Consider the following 20148-nt stretch of genomic DNA (forward strand, 5'->3'; position numbering starts at 1 on the left):
ATCACAACCCCTTTCCTCAGTGCACAACTCAAGTAACTACACTTGCACTAGGAACCCCCCGACCCTTTCTGGGGCAGATGGCATGATTTCTGGTTAAATCAGAGACGGCACAATGTCTCCTAGGACAGGGAATAGAAAACTCATGCTCAGCTACGCTAGTCCAACCATTCCTCTGTTTTCAAACTATACGTAGAAGCACACCAGCCAATGCCTACTTTTGACCCAAGTTTCAATTAATTTCAAATATTCTCCTCCCTATGATGGAGACAAGTATCACAACTCATACGGTTACATGAAAATAAGGGAGATATTAAGTTACGTATCCAACCTAACTGCTCAGAGTCTAAAAACCGACAGTTTTACAAGGGTTATGCAAACTGAAGCCTGGGACAAAAAACAAGAAAACACCCCATATGAAAAAAAAAAAGAAAAAAAGGAAAATGCATGCTTGCTCAGACTCATTCTGTCAAGTTTTTCACTCACTTCTCCCCCACACCACCAACCACCGTGACAATAGCACAAGAAGTTTCATTTACCTTATGAAATACTGTCTCCAGGCTCACACAAAGAAATGAACTGGGTTTTGCTTTATACCCGTGGCAGTTTATAAGTGTATGAAGGTCATCTCTACTCAGCAAGACTCTGGTTTGTGTTATAGACACGTGCATGTTTATGTTTGCGAGTATACTGTGTATAAGCATCTGCTGAAGGGAAAAGAATCCAGCCTGGTATTTATACAGCTGAAGCAAGGTTTATATACATTGCATCCTACTTCTGGAAGAAAGGAAGCATGCAAACAGAAAAAAAAAAAAGAGGCAAACGTTGATGGTTCAGACTCCTCCCTTCTCCTCTTGAAGGAGCTCTAATTATGAATAGATGAGTAAACCACAAGTTATGACTGTCCTCAGATATGCTCAGTGCTTTGCTTTAACATCAACTATTTTGCTCAGCTATCTTGCTCATAAATTGAAGACTGCTACCAAACATAAAACATATTCAGACAAAGGGCAGGACACCTCCTTTCAAAGCCATGGCCAGTGACATGAAATGAGCTCACTTTGCCAGCCCTTTTCCATAATAATAATGTGACTGTCATTCTCTTCTAATTAAATTAGTCACTTCTACTTTCCATGCAATACATTCTCTTTCCCTCCTCTTCCTCGGTCATGATAAATCTCCATGTGACTTAGCTGTCCCATAATTCTGCCTAATTGGTTTCAGCTGTCATTTTTGAAGCTGAAATGCATGGAGAGCCTGGGGCTTGTGAATGGAACAGGAAGCATTTCCAACCGCATTCCCATCATGTAAAACCAGCAATGTGAAAGAACCCTTCCATTAAAACAAAAATGGGAGTATTTGGCTGCCAGCGATGCCATCATGCAGCAGACAGATTGTGCTGCTCCAACGAGGCTGTTGCGAGCCATTCCTCTCTGTTCAAAGGAGAGCACACATTATTTATGCTCTAGCAGTTTTACTGACTAAAATACTTTCCCTTTTTTTCACCAACAAATTCTTAAACTGATAATATAATTTACCAATAAAAGCATAGGCAGTAGGAGTACTTTGAAGTGACAGGAGAACAAAGAAAATTTAATTCTATTTAAATGGCATGTATCCTCCAACCTAAGTGCTCTGCAGATTACTGCACCACGGTTTAAACTAATTTCATGTTGCTGGTATTTTCAAGTCTCATAGATTCTCATTTTCAAGTGTTTCTATGGCTTTGTATAATGCAATCTTTTCCCCCCTGTGAGAAAATGCAGTGTTAGCTATGGTAACAAAATATCCTACAAGCTATTTCTGGGTGATACCTAAGCAACTTCCAGGAAAACAGCAGAAGGCAAGAGCACCAGCTGGGCTGAGCAGCAGGGGAAATATATATATTAGGGATTCAAGAAAGAAAAAAAACGCCCCACAAGACACCTTTAATGAAAACAATTTTGCTAACAGATGTTTCTAGTGCCTTGGATTTCTCTCATACTGTCAACAAAGATAAATATACTTCAAATCACATTAACAATAATATATAGAAAAGGAGGTTTGGTGGTGGGAGTACATAATACATACACAAACCTACCTGAAAATCCCAGAAAGAAAAAGGAATGCACAGTTGCCTGATTTTTGGTTGTTAGTAGAAAATACGTATTTATTGATACAAAGTCTCTGTTCATTGCACATCTCTGTTCATTCATCTGGTCCCTGATTCTTGACAAGTGAAACACACACTGCTGTGGAAAGAACTGCTGAATGAACTAAGAGGACTTCAACAAAATCCAGTTTTCTAAAGAAGCCAGATTATCCTTTTCCTTATTCTCTGTCCACCTTACTAACTGTATCAGCCTTGTTTTCTTAGTAAATCAGGTTAAAGAGACAATAAACACTTAATTTCATGGGATTATTTTAACAAAAAAATGACATCTCAAAAATCTGTAGGAATTTCTGTTTAGTATGATGAAAACCTAGCAGATCATCAACTTGTGTAAACTGTGATGGACTTACAGTTCCCAAAGTCAACAAAGGGTTGGGACAATTCTTATAAGCTGAGCAAGTTGCAGTACATGTGCATGGTCACTTTCTCTTTAACTTGGTAAGTCATTAGGTTTCCACAGCACTGACCATTACACCCGCTATATCCACATATTTAAAAAAAAAAAAATAAAAATCAATCTGAAGTTACAAAAAGTTTCTTGTTGGACCATGGCAGATACCACTAAGCTCATGGTGACAATACTCACTCCAGGACCACTTAAACAGAGCACACACATTGCAGGGAGGATGACAATCCACATACAGCCACACTATGCCAAGTATCCACACTACTACTGGCACAGTATCGGCTGTGGATAATGTAGACATACCTACACAAGCTGAGTTGGCACAAGAGCCTTTGCTATGGTGGTGTGCTGGGCTAGAAAAAAAAAAATCTTCAGGGCAGGAAAAGAGAAGTGCAAACACTTTCTCTAAAAGCTTCAGCATCCTATGGTAGACCTCTCTTCACACTGGCTGAGTGACTGCTCTCTGCCTTGCCTCCTAATCTTAACTGCCCATGCATGATTGAAAGATTAATAAAAATTTTATAGGGAAAATTGCACTTCAGGCTGCAAGGCACACAAAAGAAAAATGATGCTTCCATGGATTATATCCTCTTTACTCAAAGTAGTAAAAAAAACAAAAAATGAATAGGCCTTTTTAACTTTCAAGTGTTGACTATTTATTACTCAAGCTTGATTCCTCTTATTCACCATTCCTTAATTATTTTTATATCATAAAACTATAAACATATTATAATGACATCTGCAATTACTGATCTCTTCATTCTGCCTCCAGGATTTTTAGTGTTATTATTTTGCCAGAATTGCTCACCCAAAGTTTCTGTTTTTTTAGCACAAAGCTGCATACTGCTAGTTCCGGAATGAAAAATCTATTTCTAGATTTAGAATTAAGGCAATAATCACTCTCCAAACAGCCAGGTTTTGGGTTGGTGGTTGGTTGGTTGGTTGTTTCAGTCTGCACTGAATAAATCAGCGCTTCTCATTTTGAGAGGAATTAAGCAGCAGCTACAACCCACATTATTAAAGGGTCTGAGAAAAAAAAAAGTTTAGATTAGACAAGTCTCTAGTGCAAGTTGAGATACTGTCAGGTTTCACCTTAGAGGGACTTGGACAATGCCAGTTTATTACTGAAATTAAAAGATAAGGAATGTGTGGTGTGCCACCAGAATATTACTGATGGTAGAGCTGTCCAGAAATCTACAACATAATTACTAAAAAAAAAACCCCAAAACACAACAACAAAAAAATCTAACAAATACTAAAATTAGAAGCATTTTTCTTTAGTTTTGTTTGAAGTAGTAAATAAATCAACTTTTTTTTTTCTTCAACTCCTGATACAGGAAAGTAGCAGTGTATTAACTTCACTGAAAGACTACAAGTATTCATATTTAACTGATAAAAAAATAAGATGCAGAAAGACACACATAGAAAGGTTCTCAAAGAAAAAACAATCAACTTACCTATATCTACTATCAATGACATGTCATTCTGATGTTCTGATGAATGTCTAAACTGTTCTTAAAGACAGCCAGTATTAGAGAAACCATCACCCTGTAGTTATCTTCTTCAGTGCTTTACTATTGTTACCATTAAAGAGGTATTCATATAATTTAATCTTTCTCTTCCTTAGTGCAATTTCAGATTTTCTTACCCTCTTTACCATTGACACAGAAACAAGTCACTGTCTTTCTATATTAGATATTTAAAGGTTTGTAACCATCTCATCCTTTTTCCCCCCAACTCTAACCAGCCCTACTGTACATTTGACTTTTCCTCGGAAGCCTTTATCTAGATGTTTGTTCTTTCTTGTTTCTTTCCCCCTCAGGTCTCCACCTGATTCAGGTTTTCCTTATGTGGACACATTTACTATTTTCGATGGTGGCCTTACTTGTATTGAGTAAAGCATTATCACTGGCATAGGCATCTTACTACATGTATATGTTTTTGATGCACTACAATGACATTTGGAATTTTTATCTGTAATTTAGGAAAAAATAATTGAGATCTATCAGTAGATAGAACATCTTATGCGATTTCCAGTGTTCCATCTGTCAGCTCAGCTCTGGATTTTTTATGCTTTAATTTTGTTGTGGTTTTTTACAGTACTTACACTGAACACACTTACCAGTAGTTAATAAAAAGAAGAATAAATAATAGATGCAAATTATTAAATGGTGCAAAGCACAGTGCAAATCCAACCAATATTTTGTAAGGTTAGAAAAAACATCAGTAAATTGTACAAAGAATAAAAATTCAGATACACACAGCCTATCTGTTGGGTGTAAATCCTGATTAATTTTATTCACACATCTCTTCATCAGTACGTACCCTCTGTATGAAGTCTACACAACCTTTGATTGAGATCTTGCAAAGTCAGGATGATGAGTAACATCTTTCTTCCTCCCACCAGACCTGTGTAAACTTCTTAGCCTAGCAGGAGTATTTTTATTTGTATTTTGTCCTAGTTTCAGCTGGGATATTTTCTTCTTAGTGGCTGGTGCAGTGGTGTGTTTTAGATTCGGTGTAAGAACAATGTTGATAGTGCACTAATGGTTTTGGTTGTTGCTGGGTGATGTTTATACCAAGTCAGGGACCTCTCAGTTTCTTGGGCCCTGCCAGCCAGAGGGCTGGAAGGGCGCAGGGAATGGAGAAGGGACACAGCCAGGACAACTGACCCGAACTAGCCAAAGAGATATTCCATACCATATGACATCACGTTGAGTATATAAGCTGGAGGAAGAAGAAGGAAAGGGGGGGACATTTGGCATTATGGTGTTTGCCTTCCCAAGTAACTGTTACACATGATGGAGCCCGGCTTTCCTGGGTATGGCGGAACACCTGCCTCTTGATGGAAAATAGCGAATGAATTTTTTGCTTTACTTTGCTTGCATGCATGGCTCTTGCTTTACTTACTAAATGGTTCTTATCTCAACCCTCGAGTTCTACACTCCTTTCCAATTCTTCTCCTCATACCTCTGGGTGAGGGGGGACTGAGTGAGTGGCTGTGTGGTACTTAGTTACCAGCTGGGGTTAAACCACGACAATTTAAATACAATTTCTCATTCCTCCTTTCCTGCTGATTCCCATGTCTGGCACACAGTCCTTACCTTTCAGCAAAGCACCAAGCAATTTCCTTCTGAAATCCCTTCTCAGTCCTTACCTCCCAAAGCTGACTTTGTTTGCATCGGCAACCTATACTTGGACAGCAGCAGCTCCTGTCACTGATCTGCTCATTAAAACTTGAAAAACAAGGCATTCCCAAGAGCAGTATTCCCTTACAGCCTCTTCTCAGCAGCACGGGGATTTTCTTTCGCTCTGCTTCCTCTCAGACTTGTTCTGTTGTCTTTTTGACTTCAATTTAAGTAGCCCAACTTGGGGCAAGCCTGGAGCCCAAAGCAGGGGTTAAACCAATAGGGGAATGGCTCCTTTTCTGGTCAAGGCAAATGGAAACTACTAAATTCAACTGCTCCCATGCTGGGAGACCTCAGCAGCTCCGCTCCTTCCCAGGGTAGACAAGCATGTTCATGGCAAGCAGCATTGTCTGCCAAGAGGCATCTGGCTTGCTTCAGAGCTTTGTTTGCTTACCATGGCTGGCCAAACTCCTGGACATCAAGTGGGCAGAAAATTACCTATCGTCTCACATTCACACCAAAATAAGGTAATGCAGCCTCCAAATAAGTTTCACTCTCAATCAAGGATGAAAAAGACCCCTTCTTCCTTCTTGTGCCCAGCTTCCCTAACTTCCTCTAGGTAGTAAGCATTGCTGAACAGTCCTAGGGATCAAAGCTCAAAAGCAGCTCTAGGACTCCACTGATTTCCCCTGTTCTCTCATCCACTAAAACAATGTGGATTATTTTGTTTGTTTTCACAAATGAGCAATGACATCCTACCCTTAGTGTCAATACACACTCCCTAATAAAATAAATAAAACCAGAAAACCAGTAAAGTGCTTAATCCAAATTATCAAAAGTTCTAAAAAATTCAAAATTTTCAATGCAGAAATTGTTGATCCTTTTAGATAATGAGCATTGACCATTTCCTTGTGTAATACTTTTCTAAGATGTCCCATGACAAACGCAAAATCTCACGCTCTGTAACTCTTACTTCCAATAAACAGTATATATCTCAATTTGCAATGAGCATAAAAATTAGAACCTCACACCTATTTTTTTCTTACAGGAAATGGGAGGAAAATATAACTAATAAAACTTTATTAAGCCAATTCATTGTATTTTTTAGCTGTTGTAATGAAGCAATGAGAATTAAAACTTTCTTCTTTAATGGAAAGTAATTTTAAAGAAGAAAAAACATACACAAAAATTAAAATAGTCAAAGTAATTGAAAATGCTTGGGTTTAAATTACACTATTAGTCTAGAGCTTTTTCACTGTTGAGGCAGAATTAGTATTACTCATGACTCATACCTCCAACTATAAATGTATCTGTTCTTGTTTCAAATCTATTTCATAAATAGTGAAAGCATAATTTAAAGTATGGCTTTACAAGCTCACTTTTATGTGCCAGGAATAGGACAAGTTACTGGTTCATTTATTGATAACAACATACTTAAGTAATTTTGCATAATACTAAAAACTTCATTAGCATTCTACAAAGCCTGTAGTAATATGTATTGGTTAGGACTGCCTTTCAGCAATTAAGTGTTTCAAAATACAGTCATGTTCCTTTTAAATAAGTGAAGGAACAAATGGTAGCAGCTAATGATAGTTTTAGGACAAACAGATGTGAACCCATCTTCAAAGATCTCACCTGTAAAATTCATCACTTCCTTTGGCAAAATTGGCTATATCAGTGACACTTGCACTACAGCTGGCACACCCACAAGGTCACATAAACTAATATCTTAACAGAGCCTAGAGAGGAGAGGAACAAAACTGATGTGAACAGTCATACTCGTCTATTGAACTGTAAAGCTGAACTGACCTTCTTCTTCTGGAAGTCATTGCAGTCTCAGATACCATATGCAAAATGTGTCAAAATTTCACATTTTGTTTCAGATCTTGTTTCACACATCCCAGGTAACTACACAGAAACCATTTCCTCTACCATTCATACATGAAAGACTATCAGCCCTTCAGGTTTTATAAACATGATTCCAAGCAGTTCATCTTTAAAATTCCTCAGGTAATGAGCAATGGCTCTCAGTCATCCAGTGACAAAACCGAGCTCTCAGCTCCCTTTTTGGTACGCTTGAATGACCAACAATAATCACAGCTGATGTAAGTTACCAAAGCATACAAAGAAATTATGTCCTACTAACAAGCTACTGTATATACTAAAATATTTTCAATTAAGTTCTTTCATTCAAAAGAAGCAAGTCCCCCTTTTCTTCCACAGAAATGTACAGCTTCACATTCACCACCAAAATGTTTATGGAAAATGAACTTCTGCTCTTCAACTGTCAGATAGAATTTTTAAAGATTGACTTTTCTTGCTTCTAGGGACCAGCAAGGTTAAAGTTAAAAAGCTCTGTCATGTTTTCATCTAACAGACTTCCATATAAAAAGAAAATTCTAATTTGAGGTACCCAGAGAATTTAATCACTGCCCTGTTTCCTTTCAGAGGCTATTCTGCTTTCAGCTTTTATCTTATAACTGCAATGCATTTTGCAATGAAAGGTGCTACATGAAATTAAATTTCATTCTACTCTTTCATGGTCAACGCTGAAACAGAACACCTCTGATAACCTCAGATGTTTCATCAGCATTAATTTCCCAATGGATCGTCACCGACCTAGAGACCCAAAGTTTCCATTTTCTGAGAACTCTTGGATCACTAACTGTTGATCCCTAATATAATCATGACATCTCACTCAGATGGTTTTTACTATGTTTGAAATGGCCAATAGTGATTAATGGCAACAGTGTTATCAGTTTCATGATGTTACTTTATGAAGTCAATCAAATCCAACCCCTTCTAGGTTTGTTAGGCCTCAGTCATTAAAAAAAGTATGTTACAGTGTAATTTTAATCACACTAATATTTCTACTGATTTCAGTACAAATCACTCATTAATGGCATAACCATGTACAGGTGTTACCAAAAAAAAAAATAAACCCAAACCCAACAAAAAACAACAAACCAAAATAGACATTACAGACACAGAGCTCAGTAACACCAATTACACAGCTGGACTGCATAGTCAACCAGCCACAATCTGTGGATAGGAATGGGCAACTGTAGTTTTTCCCTCTGCACATTCGTATTATGCACTGAGTGAGAGCTCTTTGACACAAGGAACAAAAAAGGTCATTGCAATCATGCAATTAAAACCTGTATGATGCAGACCCACAAGAACTCAATTCAGGTTACGTGAGCATTCTCCAGCAGTAAGACAGCATTGTCAGATGGCTTTAGCTATTTGATCAGCCTAATTTTTACATTACCTAACAATAAAAACAGACTTTTATTAAGCAATTCTGTTGTCTCAAGGCACAGGGGCAACTTACATCATTACAATACAGTCCTCAGGCTGGCCGGAGAGAACAATGCATTCCTCCCCTTCTTCCTGAACACCACCTTGACTCTGGCCACCAGCCAAAATACTCAAATACTATACTTGGATCAGTGGCTAGAAACCATTGCTAAATGAGATCCTGAAACAGTTTCAATAGCTACCAAACAATGTGGGAATTAAAAAGTGCAGCCACCAGCAGGGTTGATCCCAACAGCACCCTGTTGAAAAACAAACTAAGTGAATCCACAAGAACCAGCCACTGCAGGAAGCTTATAGTCTTGTGGTCATCCTTATCACAGACAGCAACATGATATAACATGTGGCTGGGAGCCAGGCTGTAAACACCACTACTGGACCTAAAATCCAGAAATCGAACATTAGTATAATAGGCAAAAACATCTATTATAGGGAGAAATAATCTGCAGATCTCATATCTCAACCAGTTCTGATGAATACAGCTAAAAATAGCTGCTGATAAAAGGGACTGCAAGATGTGCTCATAAATAAGTCTAAACTGACCACTACATAAAAATAAATATCAAGGCTCTTCCCATGCTAATTCAGTGTATAAGTCAGGAGCAGAAGAATCACCAGTTTTAAGAAAAGGAATTAATTTTTCAATAATATTTCTATACCTGAGGTAAAAAACTATGTACTTCATGCAACCATCCTGTAGGCTCCTGTAGCCGAACACCCACATTATTACACTGTAGCATTTTCAAGTAAATAGACAAGGTGAATGACTTTTCCAGACAAGATGTCGTATGCACTATCATGTAAAAATTAAGGTATACTCCCAAGAAACACCAAAACAATTCCATCTGTCTTAAGTAGGGATGTACTAAGAGTAAAACTAGTAATCACTGTACTTTATAAATGCAGTGTCTTCCTGATTACAACACAATAACAGATACTATACTGAAAACCTAACCTTCTCTAAACAAATTTGTTTCTTTTAAACTGCATGTTCTTGGACCCATCTGTGAAAATTAGGATGTTAATTATAATAGTACATTGGATAATTCCACAGCTAAATGCTGAAGTAGTTCTACAAAAATGCCATATGTTTGTCTTAGATAAACTAAAAAGATTAATTAGGAGGCCAAGCCCAAGACTTTGGAAAGTAACACTGAACACAATTAGATCATTACACTGTGTACTATGTAAATTGAAGTTTTAATTAGTACATAAAAAACTAGTCATAGCAAAAAAAATAATAATAAAAAATTCTAAATTGCATGTGCCAGACTTCTTTTTTACTGACATTACTTATAAAAAGACACTATGCGCAAGCCAGGCATAACAGAAGCCATTTAAACTTGCTACACGCTTTATTACCTGTTAAACATTTCAGTCCTCTCCTCCTCCTTATCTACATTATCTTCACCTATTTTAAAGTTAACCTATCACAACAATAAAGAAAAAGCTCTATTAAATTGTAACAAGGAAGCAGAATAAAGAACCAGTTTGAAAAGCCAACTAACCAGTATAAGGTCCTTCAAGAGCCCTAGTAGCCACTTCACCTCTGAACCTGGTCTAGCCCAGCCTTTCACTTTTAGCCTATTCCACTACAAAAAAAAAAAGCATCATCTCTTATAGCATCCACTCTCCTGAAGGAAAAAAAAGGGTTATTTTGGCCTGATCCATAGACCTCAATAGCAGAGCTTTTCTATCAACTTCAATGCACCCTGGACCGTAACCAGAAATTAGTTACTTTACTCACCACATATTCAAACACAAGTGTCAGGGTCTCCTTGGTGTGAATGATGTCATGAAGCAGCACAATGTTAGCATGTTTCAATCCTTTCAAAAGAGAAGCTGAAAAGCAAAACATACACGTTATCTTAAAAAGGATCAAAATTACATTGATTGGCTTTTTTTTTTAGTGACCTGGATGATTTTTTTGACATCTGAGTTTCATAACCCAACTTGAGTATCTTCTATGTTCATGAGTTCTACACATTGAGTGTGCTTGAAGATCATGCCTTCCCATTCAGTGCTGTTTTCTCCACCTTGCTCATCAAACTCAACCTCACTTCGAGGCAAAAATGAGCTACAGATAGAGATTCTTTCCTTACACAGCCTCCCCTAAGTGGATCAATCACTAACATCTGGTCAGACACCAAAGATATTTTGTCTCAAACAAAGGTCAAGCATGTCTTTTCAAAACATCATCTTTCCTATCCAACACAACAGAGCTGCTTTCTAAACGAAGTGCAACAACTATCCTAAAAGCAGTGTTTTAAGCAGTAATTCCCGTTTCTCTCAAAAGACAGCACAGGTTTGATGGAATCATTTGTATTAGCTCATGAGAATAAACACATGGTATTTTCTCACCTGTTTTTTGTGTTTTTTTTTTTAAAGGCACTAGCTCATGTTTTCAGATTACTGACAAAGACTTAGTGAACTTCCAGGTGATCTCCTTCTCTACATTTCTTTTACACCATAATACATTTTTAATGTTCACACTGTATTTCATATTTCATGTTCCACAAGACATGGCATATTTTAGCAATATATGCTGACAAGCCATGTGTTGTTACTAATGCCATTCTGTCATTGGTGGCATGCCACCTCATGCACACACCTGAGCAGGACTATCAGTCACCCCAGCAAAGTAAGTAATAGATACAAAGACATGCAAATGAGTGGCATATTTCTGTACCGAATAATGTGGAACTTTCTTCTGTCACCCTTCTTTTGTCAAAGAAAATAATGAAACACCAAATGTCTGTCTCACTCCACTGCTGTGCAAAATGGAAGCTAGAGAGCTTCCACAGCACTATTACCCCTTGCTGTCCTTTTGAGGGTGCTCCGTCAGGCTGAGGTATGGATATGTTGCGTTTCTTAAAGGACAACAATAAAAAATTGCTACTGGAACACCAACAAATAATGACAACTGTTCTGAAAAGTACCTTCTGCCAGAAACAAGAACTTTTAACCTGGGGGAACCCCAAGAAAAGTTCACCTGCAGTAACTGAGCTTTTGCCACCTCTTCCCTCAAACCTTGTCAAATAACCACACATGAAGAGAGACTGTGAACATGAAAATTGCCTCTTAGCAGAGCTGTATCAAACTGTAGTAGTATTTATGACCTCTGTCAGCTTTGGCTGTTCAGATTATCACCTGAGGCCTTGAATTCCTCTGGTTGGCCATTACTTTGTTGCTAAAATCTGTATATGGGTCATTAAGGCTTAAACAGTACATTGAAAGCAGCTCACCCTGAAGTCTCTGCAAATACTGTCTTTCCTCTTCAGTCCCCTCCCCCACGCTTATTTATCTTCTCTAATGTCCAATTCTCCCTTTTTACAGTCTCAGTATTCAACATCTGCCATATACTACAAGAACTACAAAACATCACCTGCAGGGTGAGATTTCTGTCTTCTCCATTAGACCAAGTGAAATACAGTAAATAATATAGCACAGAGAACAAAATCATCTTAATTGCACTAATCTTACACTGCAAAAATAAGAAGTTCCACTATCAATTTATACTGTGAGAAACCAAACGTAACTGGTGAAAGTAAGAGAATTACCCTGTGTGCTCTTCTATTAGGACTCATACTGGAGAGTGCCTGTCTTTGCGAAAATACTGCTTCGTTGCTTAAAAAAAAAAAAGGGGGGGGGGGGAGATGGGGATGGTGTTTTAAAAAAATAAAAAGTTGTCTGAAATAGGAAAGCTGTTCCTCCACAGTGTACTTTAAAAAAACAAAATGAAATATGAACTGATGGTGCTTGGTGTGGGTTTTTTTCCCAGAAACATCCATCCCCTTTCAGAACAAACAACAAATATACCTCCTCTTTTGGGCAACTTTTTGGTCGGAGGACAAAGACAAAACCCAGGAATTCACATTCAAGAGAATGAAAAAGAGTCCATGGAATCTATCAGCATCAGCTTGAGACAGGCCTGGCTTCATCTTTGAAGCTGTCAGTGCAGCTGCTACTGGAGCTTAGTGAAAACCGAGGTGCTGCTGTGCCTGATGTTACTTCTACAACAAAGTAACTCTCCCAGAGAATGCCATCTCCATCCAGTGATTATCACCCATAGATTTCACACAGAGTTGTTTTCTTTTGAGATAAAAAGACTAAAATATTGTTGAAAAAGTATTGCAGCAACTCACAAAAGTGAGACCAATATACTAGCACTTCCCTGTATCCTTAGCACATATCTTTAAAAACAAAATTAGGTAATACTGCTTCAAAACTGCTGGCATTCTTTTTTTACCCTCAGTATTAAATATGTATGAAAAACAGATGGCAGCACTTTTAATTCATTTCCCCAAAGAGTTTAGAGGAGTCACAGCAGCAAATAAGGTTATAGTGCTTTTTTTAAAACACTTCGGACAAAACACCATATGTGTTTGAATGAGTCTGTTCCTCATTCTTCTGCCACCTGTGTTTGCACATTCCGTTACAGCAAATTCTAGCAGTAAAAAACAGGGCAAAGGAACTGGTGACATACTTCAATAATTAAAAACATCCAAGATTATAATTTATGTGACTTGTACATAAATTCATGACCTGAGCCAGTAAAAGTACCAATACTCAGCACTTCCCTGTCAAGGGCTAGTAACTATATTTGCATACCTAAAGGAAATGCATTGTATTTGCTTGAATAACCATCACAGACTTCTCCTCCAAAAAGGGGGATGTTCTGATCTATTATGAGCTTCTGGCAAGCTGCCTTATTGCTTGTGTTGGTCAAGGATTTTTTTGCGGTTCGCAGATGAGCTAGGTTCTGAAGTACACTCACTCCACAAGCAAGCCAAGCCAGATGGACTGCAGCCAACTCTTACCCAAAACCTGAGTAGCATCAGTAAATTTAGTGCTTTGCTCCATGCACAGTTTACAGCATCAGCTCAAGCCTGACACTCCATTAAAAAAGCTTTGTGACTTTAAGATCAGCCTTGACTTGAAGTGTTTTGAAAAAGGCTATTCCTGCATGCCCATAAAGTAAGATTTCACAGCTGTATGTCAAAATCAACAAAAGAACCATTACTGTCGACTCCCAGGCCTCATGCAGGAAGAGCTTCTCACCAGCAGCACTAGCAGAGATGGTATTTTCAGACGTGGCAAGTGCATTAAGCTTGAACATCAGTTACGGTTCTCAGATCTTCCTACCACAATCAATTAAGTCTTGCAATTCCTGACTATCATCTTGTGCTTACTTTGTGAAAAATCACGTATCTCCACTGCAGCTCCAGATAGAAGAATCACCCATGATATTCTAATTGTCTGGTGTTTCAATGACCTGGAAGCCTTTCTCAGCAGTAGAAGTCAATCTCATACTGCTTATACTCATTGGAATGTACAACAGCTGCTGATACCCCCTCAGATTCCACAGTATATGCAAAGGCTGTGATATTCCCATCGCTTTTCTAAAAAGTATAGCTAAGAAAGTCTGCTTTGCTCAGCATACAGTAGTTGAGGTGACCTCTGGGGCTACAACGTACCAGTGCTCACCATTTCCCATGAAAACAAATAATTTGTTTTGCTTCAGAGCCAAACACCATATCTGTAAAGTTCTGTGCTTGTCACATTCTGCATCACAATGGTGCTCTCTGACAGAGTGGCAACTTCCTCACATGAACAGTGTCTGAGCTCTCCTGGAAAGGCAACTTTAGGGAGGAAACATTCATAGGGTTTTTCCCTCTGAACAAACATATGCAGATGTGTTTTATTGCCTGCACAAAGTACGTAAGTTCTGCCTCCCTTCCAGCAACTTGTGTTTCCATATATACATCTTCTATGGCAATTTTTAAAATTTGGTCTCAGAGCACAATGTCCTTTATGCTTCTCATCCAGTTCCCACACAGCAGGACTTCTTGTGTGCAGAATGCTGCTCACAGTTCTAGCACAGAGACAGGAATTCAGCATTCTGTTGGTTTTGCAGCAATAAATATGCAGAAATTTCCTCCTTAGAAATGCAGTCCCCAAATCTATACTTTGCTATTTTTCAGTTCACCCACCTAAAATAATTTACTACGACCAAATAACTTTGCTTTCCTACAACCCTGCATGACAAAATTTAATGCAGTGAAAACTATACATCCTAGGTAAGACTACACTGACCACAGACTTCCTATCTTCTTACCACAAGATATATTCTGCGGAATGATCATCACTTGTAATCTCAAGTAGTTGATTTTTGTGCTGCATACCTATAAATGCACAGAATCTGTCAGCTTCCACTCTCATCTTAGCGGACACAATGCAATAAAGGAATATAGGCCACCGTTCAGCTCTGACAAATTTCTAGGAGGAAGTTTCTTAACAAATTTCAAGGGAATACATAAGCTACAAGAAGAACAGAAAAAGCATCAAATCGTTCCAAAGTGCTATTACGTAGGCTTAGCTGAATTACCTTCCTTACAATCAATTCCAACTTCATGACAGTCTCTTCTAGATTTAACAAATGGTCCTTATTCTAATTTTCATTAAGTAAAAAAAAAATTATGGTCTAGCATTAAGGAAGCACACAGTGCCTCACATCCTTGCAAGAAAGGATTTGCTACCCCTTCCAACTGTGGGCTGCTTTGCTGGAGGGACTACATGGATCACATCAGCTGCACCTACCTCCTCAGTCTGCAATTCAGGCTGACAGGAGTGGGTTGAACTTTTAACCAAGTACTTTTTCTATTTGTGAAATTTCTACTTGCTGTTTCTACTTGAATGTGTAGTATGTTATCAAAGAAGAAATACAGAAAAAAGCATGTGTAACAACACATCGGCATTTTCAGAGGTTCTTCTCACTACAGTTGTAGTCCCCTAAGCAAAATGCCAAGTCACAAACCTGCTGAAACCTCTTTGCCTATTGAACTGGAACAAAACACTGGAAGGACTGATCAAATAAGCTCCAAAAAGTACTACAATATATTATTCTAACAGATACACAGAAGTCTGCTGTCATATGAAATGAATGTCTTTTTCAGTATGTTCTAGATATGAATTGTGTATTGTTCCCAATGCTCTTCAGACACAAGTACAGATGGAGGTTAAAAATAATGAGACAACATCCTATCAAAGCCAGACTCCCATGGAAAAAGACTGCTATATGCTACTCCTATCTTGTAGCAGCCAGTCATATCTTGCCTTCATTGTCCATTTCAGTATTCAAGAGGAGGAAACTGTGTAAACCAAATGATAATATGTACAGAAAACAACTCTGCAATGCATGTAGTATGTGAAAGCAGAAGTCCATTACATTTTATGCTGCATAGCATGACTGTGACTAGTAGCTGTCTACTAATAAAACAGTCATTGGTTGTTACTAGTCTTTTGTTATCTTGCTGAATTCTCAGACAGTTTTTTACATCGATATCTACTACCTTAGGATGCCTTTTTTGTACATTTTCAGTCTAAACAATTCCTCCCATGTCCCCAAAAACAGGCTTTAGTTACACCTTGGTAATCCACTGAGTAACTTTCCCCTTGAAAAAAAACACCCACACCTCTAAACCCAATGTTTTGGAGTAGACCCAAAATCTGGAAATACAGAGACCTTTAAAACAGAAATACACATTTTGACATCTCCACGAAACCCCTCTAAATCTGGTCAAATTATAAGCAATGTGAAAGGAAGAAGGAATACAGAAGAGGGGAGACAGCATGAGGGGCTGTGGTTCACAGTGGATGTTAGGACAGCTGGGTAAGGAGAAAGAAAAGCCAGAGGACAACTGAACAGCCTCCACAGGCAGAAAAACACACTAAGTGGAAAGTAAGAGCATGTAGACAAGACAGAAAAGAGACAGGATGCAGAGCATGGGGTAGGCAAGCACTCACACTTAGGGAGAAGGAGACAGGAGCCTGCAGACACTAGCACATATTCTTCACTGACACCCATATTAGAACCCAAGACTCCCACAGATTAACAACCCATTACTTTCAGCAGGAATAAATGAAAACGCCTGGCAGTTTTCCTCATTCTTCTCCAATTTCAGCCTACAGACAGAAGCAACCTATGACAGCTACTAGCTAGCATTTCAGCTCAAGCAGGATGTGTCCATATAAAAGCTTGCAACTTGATGAAACATTGGAGTGCAGATGCAACACCAGAAAATAGAATACAGATTTCCACCTGCTTTTTCAAACGCTTTGAAAATTACATAAACAAAATTCTGAATTAAAAAAAGAATGCCAAGCCAAGCACTCAAAGCAAAGATGGACTACATTCATAGGAGCTTCTGCAACACTAACTCAGCTTCTCCAATATACACACATTCCTGAAGTCACTACTGTGAGATAAGCCAGGGTACCAGCTTTCAGCACACAGCTGCTTCATATCTATCTTGCATTTTTCTCACACTTTGACAACCTGCAAGTTCACAGCCTAATTTACCCTGCAGTGACCAACTTGTGTGCTTGTACCCATTAACTGTTCCCAGCTCTTTCACTTTTTTTCCACACAAGGAAGAAGTGGTTGCTTGAATTTTTCTTTTATACAGGCCCAGGTTTGAATTGATCCAGCTTTATTTCCCAGCTTCAGTGGAAGGACCCTTCCCATCCATCAAAGAAGCTGAAAAGTCCATCAGGATCAAGTCAGAGGAAAATCCAACCTGATCTTTACCCTTACCTCTACCACTGGCTGAACATCACATTAAGTCACTCAAGCTGATAGCGTCACTGTGTTCCTCATTTTCTGGACTTTCCAACTTCTGATCTTCATTCATGATTATCAGAACCACAGAGTACACACAATTATTACAGTACCCCAAGCGACCCTGTATACTGCTGTTACCCAGTGCTATGCAAGTACTTTTCAAGCCACCTCAAAATCAACATTTAAAAGGACTCTCAGCAACTGGGGTGATGAGAAGATGCACAAATTGTTGGAGCACAACAATGAGTGTTCCAGAGAAATCTCAAAACTATCTGTTTTCTAATAATGCACAGGGGGTGCATAGAGCTAAAGCCACCCATCAAGAACACAGAATTAACGGTTCATCAAGAGGGAGAGATTACATAGCAGGAGCAAACATGGTGCTGTTCTATAATTAAGGAATGAACAGTACACAAAGGGACAAAATTAAGTTTTCACATGTAAACTTAGATCTGACAACTTCTAAATGATTGACTTTGCAACTGCAATAAATATTCTCTGCTGTAAACATTATACCTACAATATTAGTATTACACTGTCTAAACAAGGGACTAAACTGAACACCAATACTGAAACTTATGTCCTGCTAAAGTCAGTGCAAGTTTTGTGACTCACTTTTCCCAATGCATCAATATGACAAGAAATCATTTAACGCATATCTACCTACAGTGAGTAATTTTTTTGTATATAAAAGACAGAAAGACATCCTAGGAAAGAATTTAATTGCATTAACATGAAATCCAGTTGCCTACCAGCATACTTTAACCACTACTTACAAATGAGGAATTCTACAGAAGAGCTGTTTTTTTAAAAAGGATTACTTTTGCTATTATTTCTCAGTGGGCCATTTCCTTCAGCAAAAATGTCTCACAAAAAGCAGACAGATTTATCAGCATGCATTTTAAGCAGCAGAAAAAAAAAAAAAAAAGAAAAAAGAAAAAAAGGCTTGTGGCATATGTCTTGCTATTTTTCAAAGAGGGAGTGAGACAGGAGCCTTTATAGGATCATGTCAATTTTCTTCTTCTGGGTGGGTGAGGCTCAACATGCCTCTTCACTCTTTGCTGGAAAATAACACTGGAATGGATATGGCATTGCTTTCTGGAATGATTTAGAGGTTAAAGAAAGGCAGTCTCAGTAGAAAGATAGTAAATAATTATTTTTACAAATATTTTAGTAAACAAAATAAATCACAGTGAAAATAAGACATGTTTATTCTGTAAGTGAAAAGAAAATGACATGGACTAAGTATGGGAAGAACACAAGGATTTCATAATAAAGTGAACGAAATCCAGTCATAGTGTAACTTACACTAAAAAGCAACTCAAAATAATGAACGACTAGAGATGTAAAAAACATTTTAAAGAACAGGAAATAACCTTAATTATGGCTAGATCTCTTTGATGCCCATGAGGTTTGCACTAAATTTTTCTTTCCCATCTAAAAGCACGCTAAGCATGCAAACCACAAAATGGCAAGATTCCCTCAAGTAACTTGTAAACTCATTTCCAACATGAAAAAAACCAAAGGGATGAAGCAAGCCGATAGACGCTACAGCAACAAAACCCAGTGATAATTCAAGTGAAGGTTAAATTTTTTTCCAAATTAAATCAGGTGAAAGATGTTGTATCAGAAACTGCTCACAATGTTGTACCACCAACAGCAAAGCCCTTTAGTGCCAATGCTGCTGGTCATCCACTTTGCAATCACATCATCTGAAAATATGGTTTGAGTTCTTTTCACCTGTAAAGGCCCTATGAGCTCATAAGGAACAGATATGCTGTCCTCCTGCCTTTGCCTTGTGGTCTCCAGGTATTACCTTGGTTTCTACCCTGTCATTTACTCTAGTAGTTCACAGCACCCATAAACAATGTTAAATTAATTTAAGGAGCAACCCATGAGGAAGAAATAAAAAGCCCTGATACTTGGGATTTTTGCTTTATTGAGCCTGGAATGTAACAGAATCTAAATCAGGATGACTTCAAACTTTATAAATTTATATTTTAGTGACAGCAAAGATCTGTATTATCATGTCATGGTCTAGAGCAGCATGTGCTTACTTAAACCTTGTGGACATTGTTAAACTTTGAAATTTGTATTTTAAAGGACAAAAATTTTCCTTTAAGCAAAAGATGGTAAGCCCTGGTATGTGTCTTTAAAAAGCAGCTGGCCCTCAGAGAAAGCAGGAGAGGTGCTAGAATAGAAAAGATGGTCTGAAGGAATGTGTCAGCTTCACAGAGTTGACAGCCATAGCTGATAGTGACAGGGTGATGCAAAAGTTAAGTGACACTTAGAAGAGGCCTAGTTGAGGTAAGCTAGTCATTTCTGTCCTCCTACTTTTGCTAAAAACATCCCCATAATTTTCAAGTACAGATTCACATTTACCTGTATAGATGCATGACACCAAACTATGGATCTAAATCCATATTGGAAGGCATTCTGAGCAACAACATAACTAAAACACACCCAAGAAAATGTGAGAAAATACATTAAATGGATCTGCCAGCATAACCCATTAACACCACAG

The 20148-nt window shown here is 38.1% G+C and overlaps 1 protein-coding gene across 1 annotated transcript in view; it reads right to left on the reverse strand.

Annotated features, from left to right (window-relative positions):
- Window positions 1–20148, reverse strand: part of CDK14 (cyclin dependent kinase 14) — a 317000-nt gene that overhangs the window by 172328 nt on the left and 124524 nt on the right. Inside the window, 1 exon segment of the mRNA XM_055806228.1 lies at window positions 10749–10843. Within this exon segment, the coding sequence (XP_055662203.1) occupies window positions 10749–10843 (95 nt within the window).

Source organism: Falco peregrinus, chromosome 5 (assembly GCF_023634155.1).
Source record: "Falco peregrinus isolate bFalPer1 chromosome 5, bFalPer1.pri, whole genome shotgun sequence".
In the NCBI taxonomy this organism is placed as follows: domain Eukaryota; kingdom Metazoa; phylum Chordata; class Aves; order Falconiformes; family Falconidae; genus Falco; species Falco peregrinus.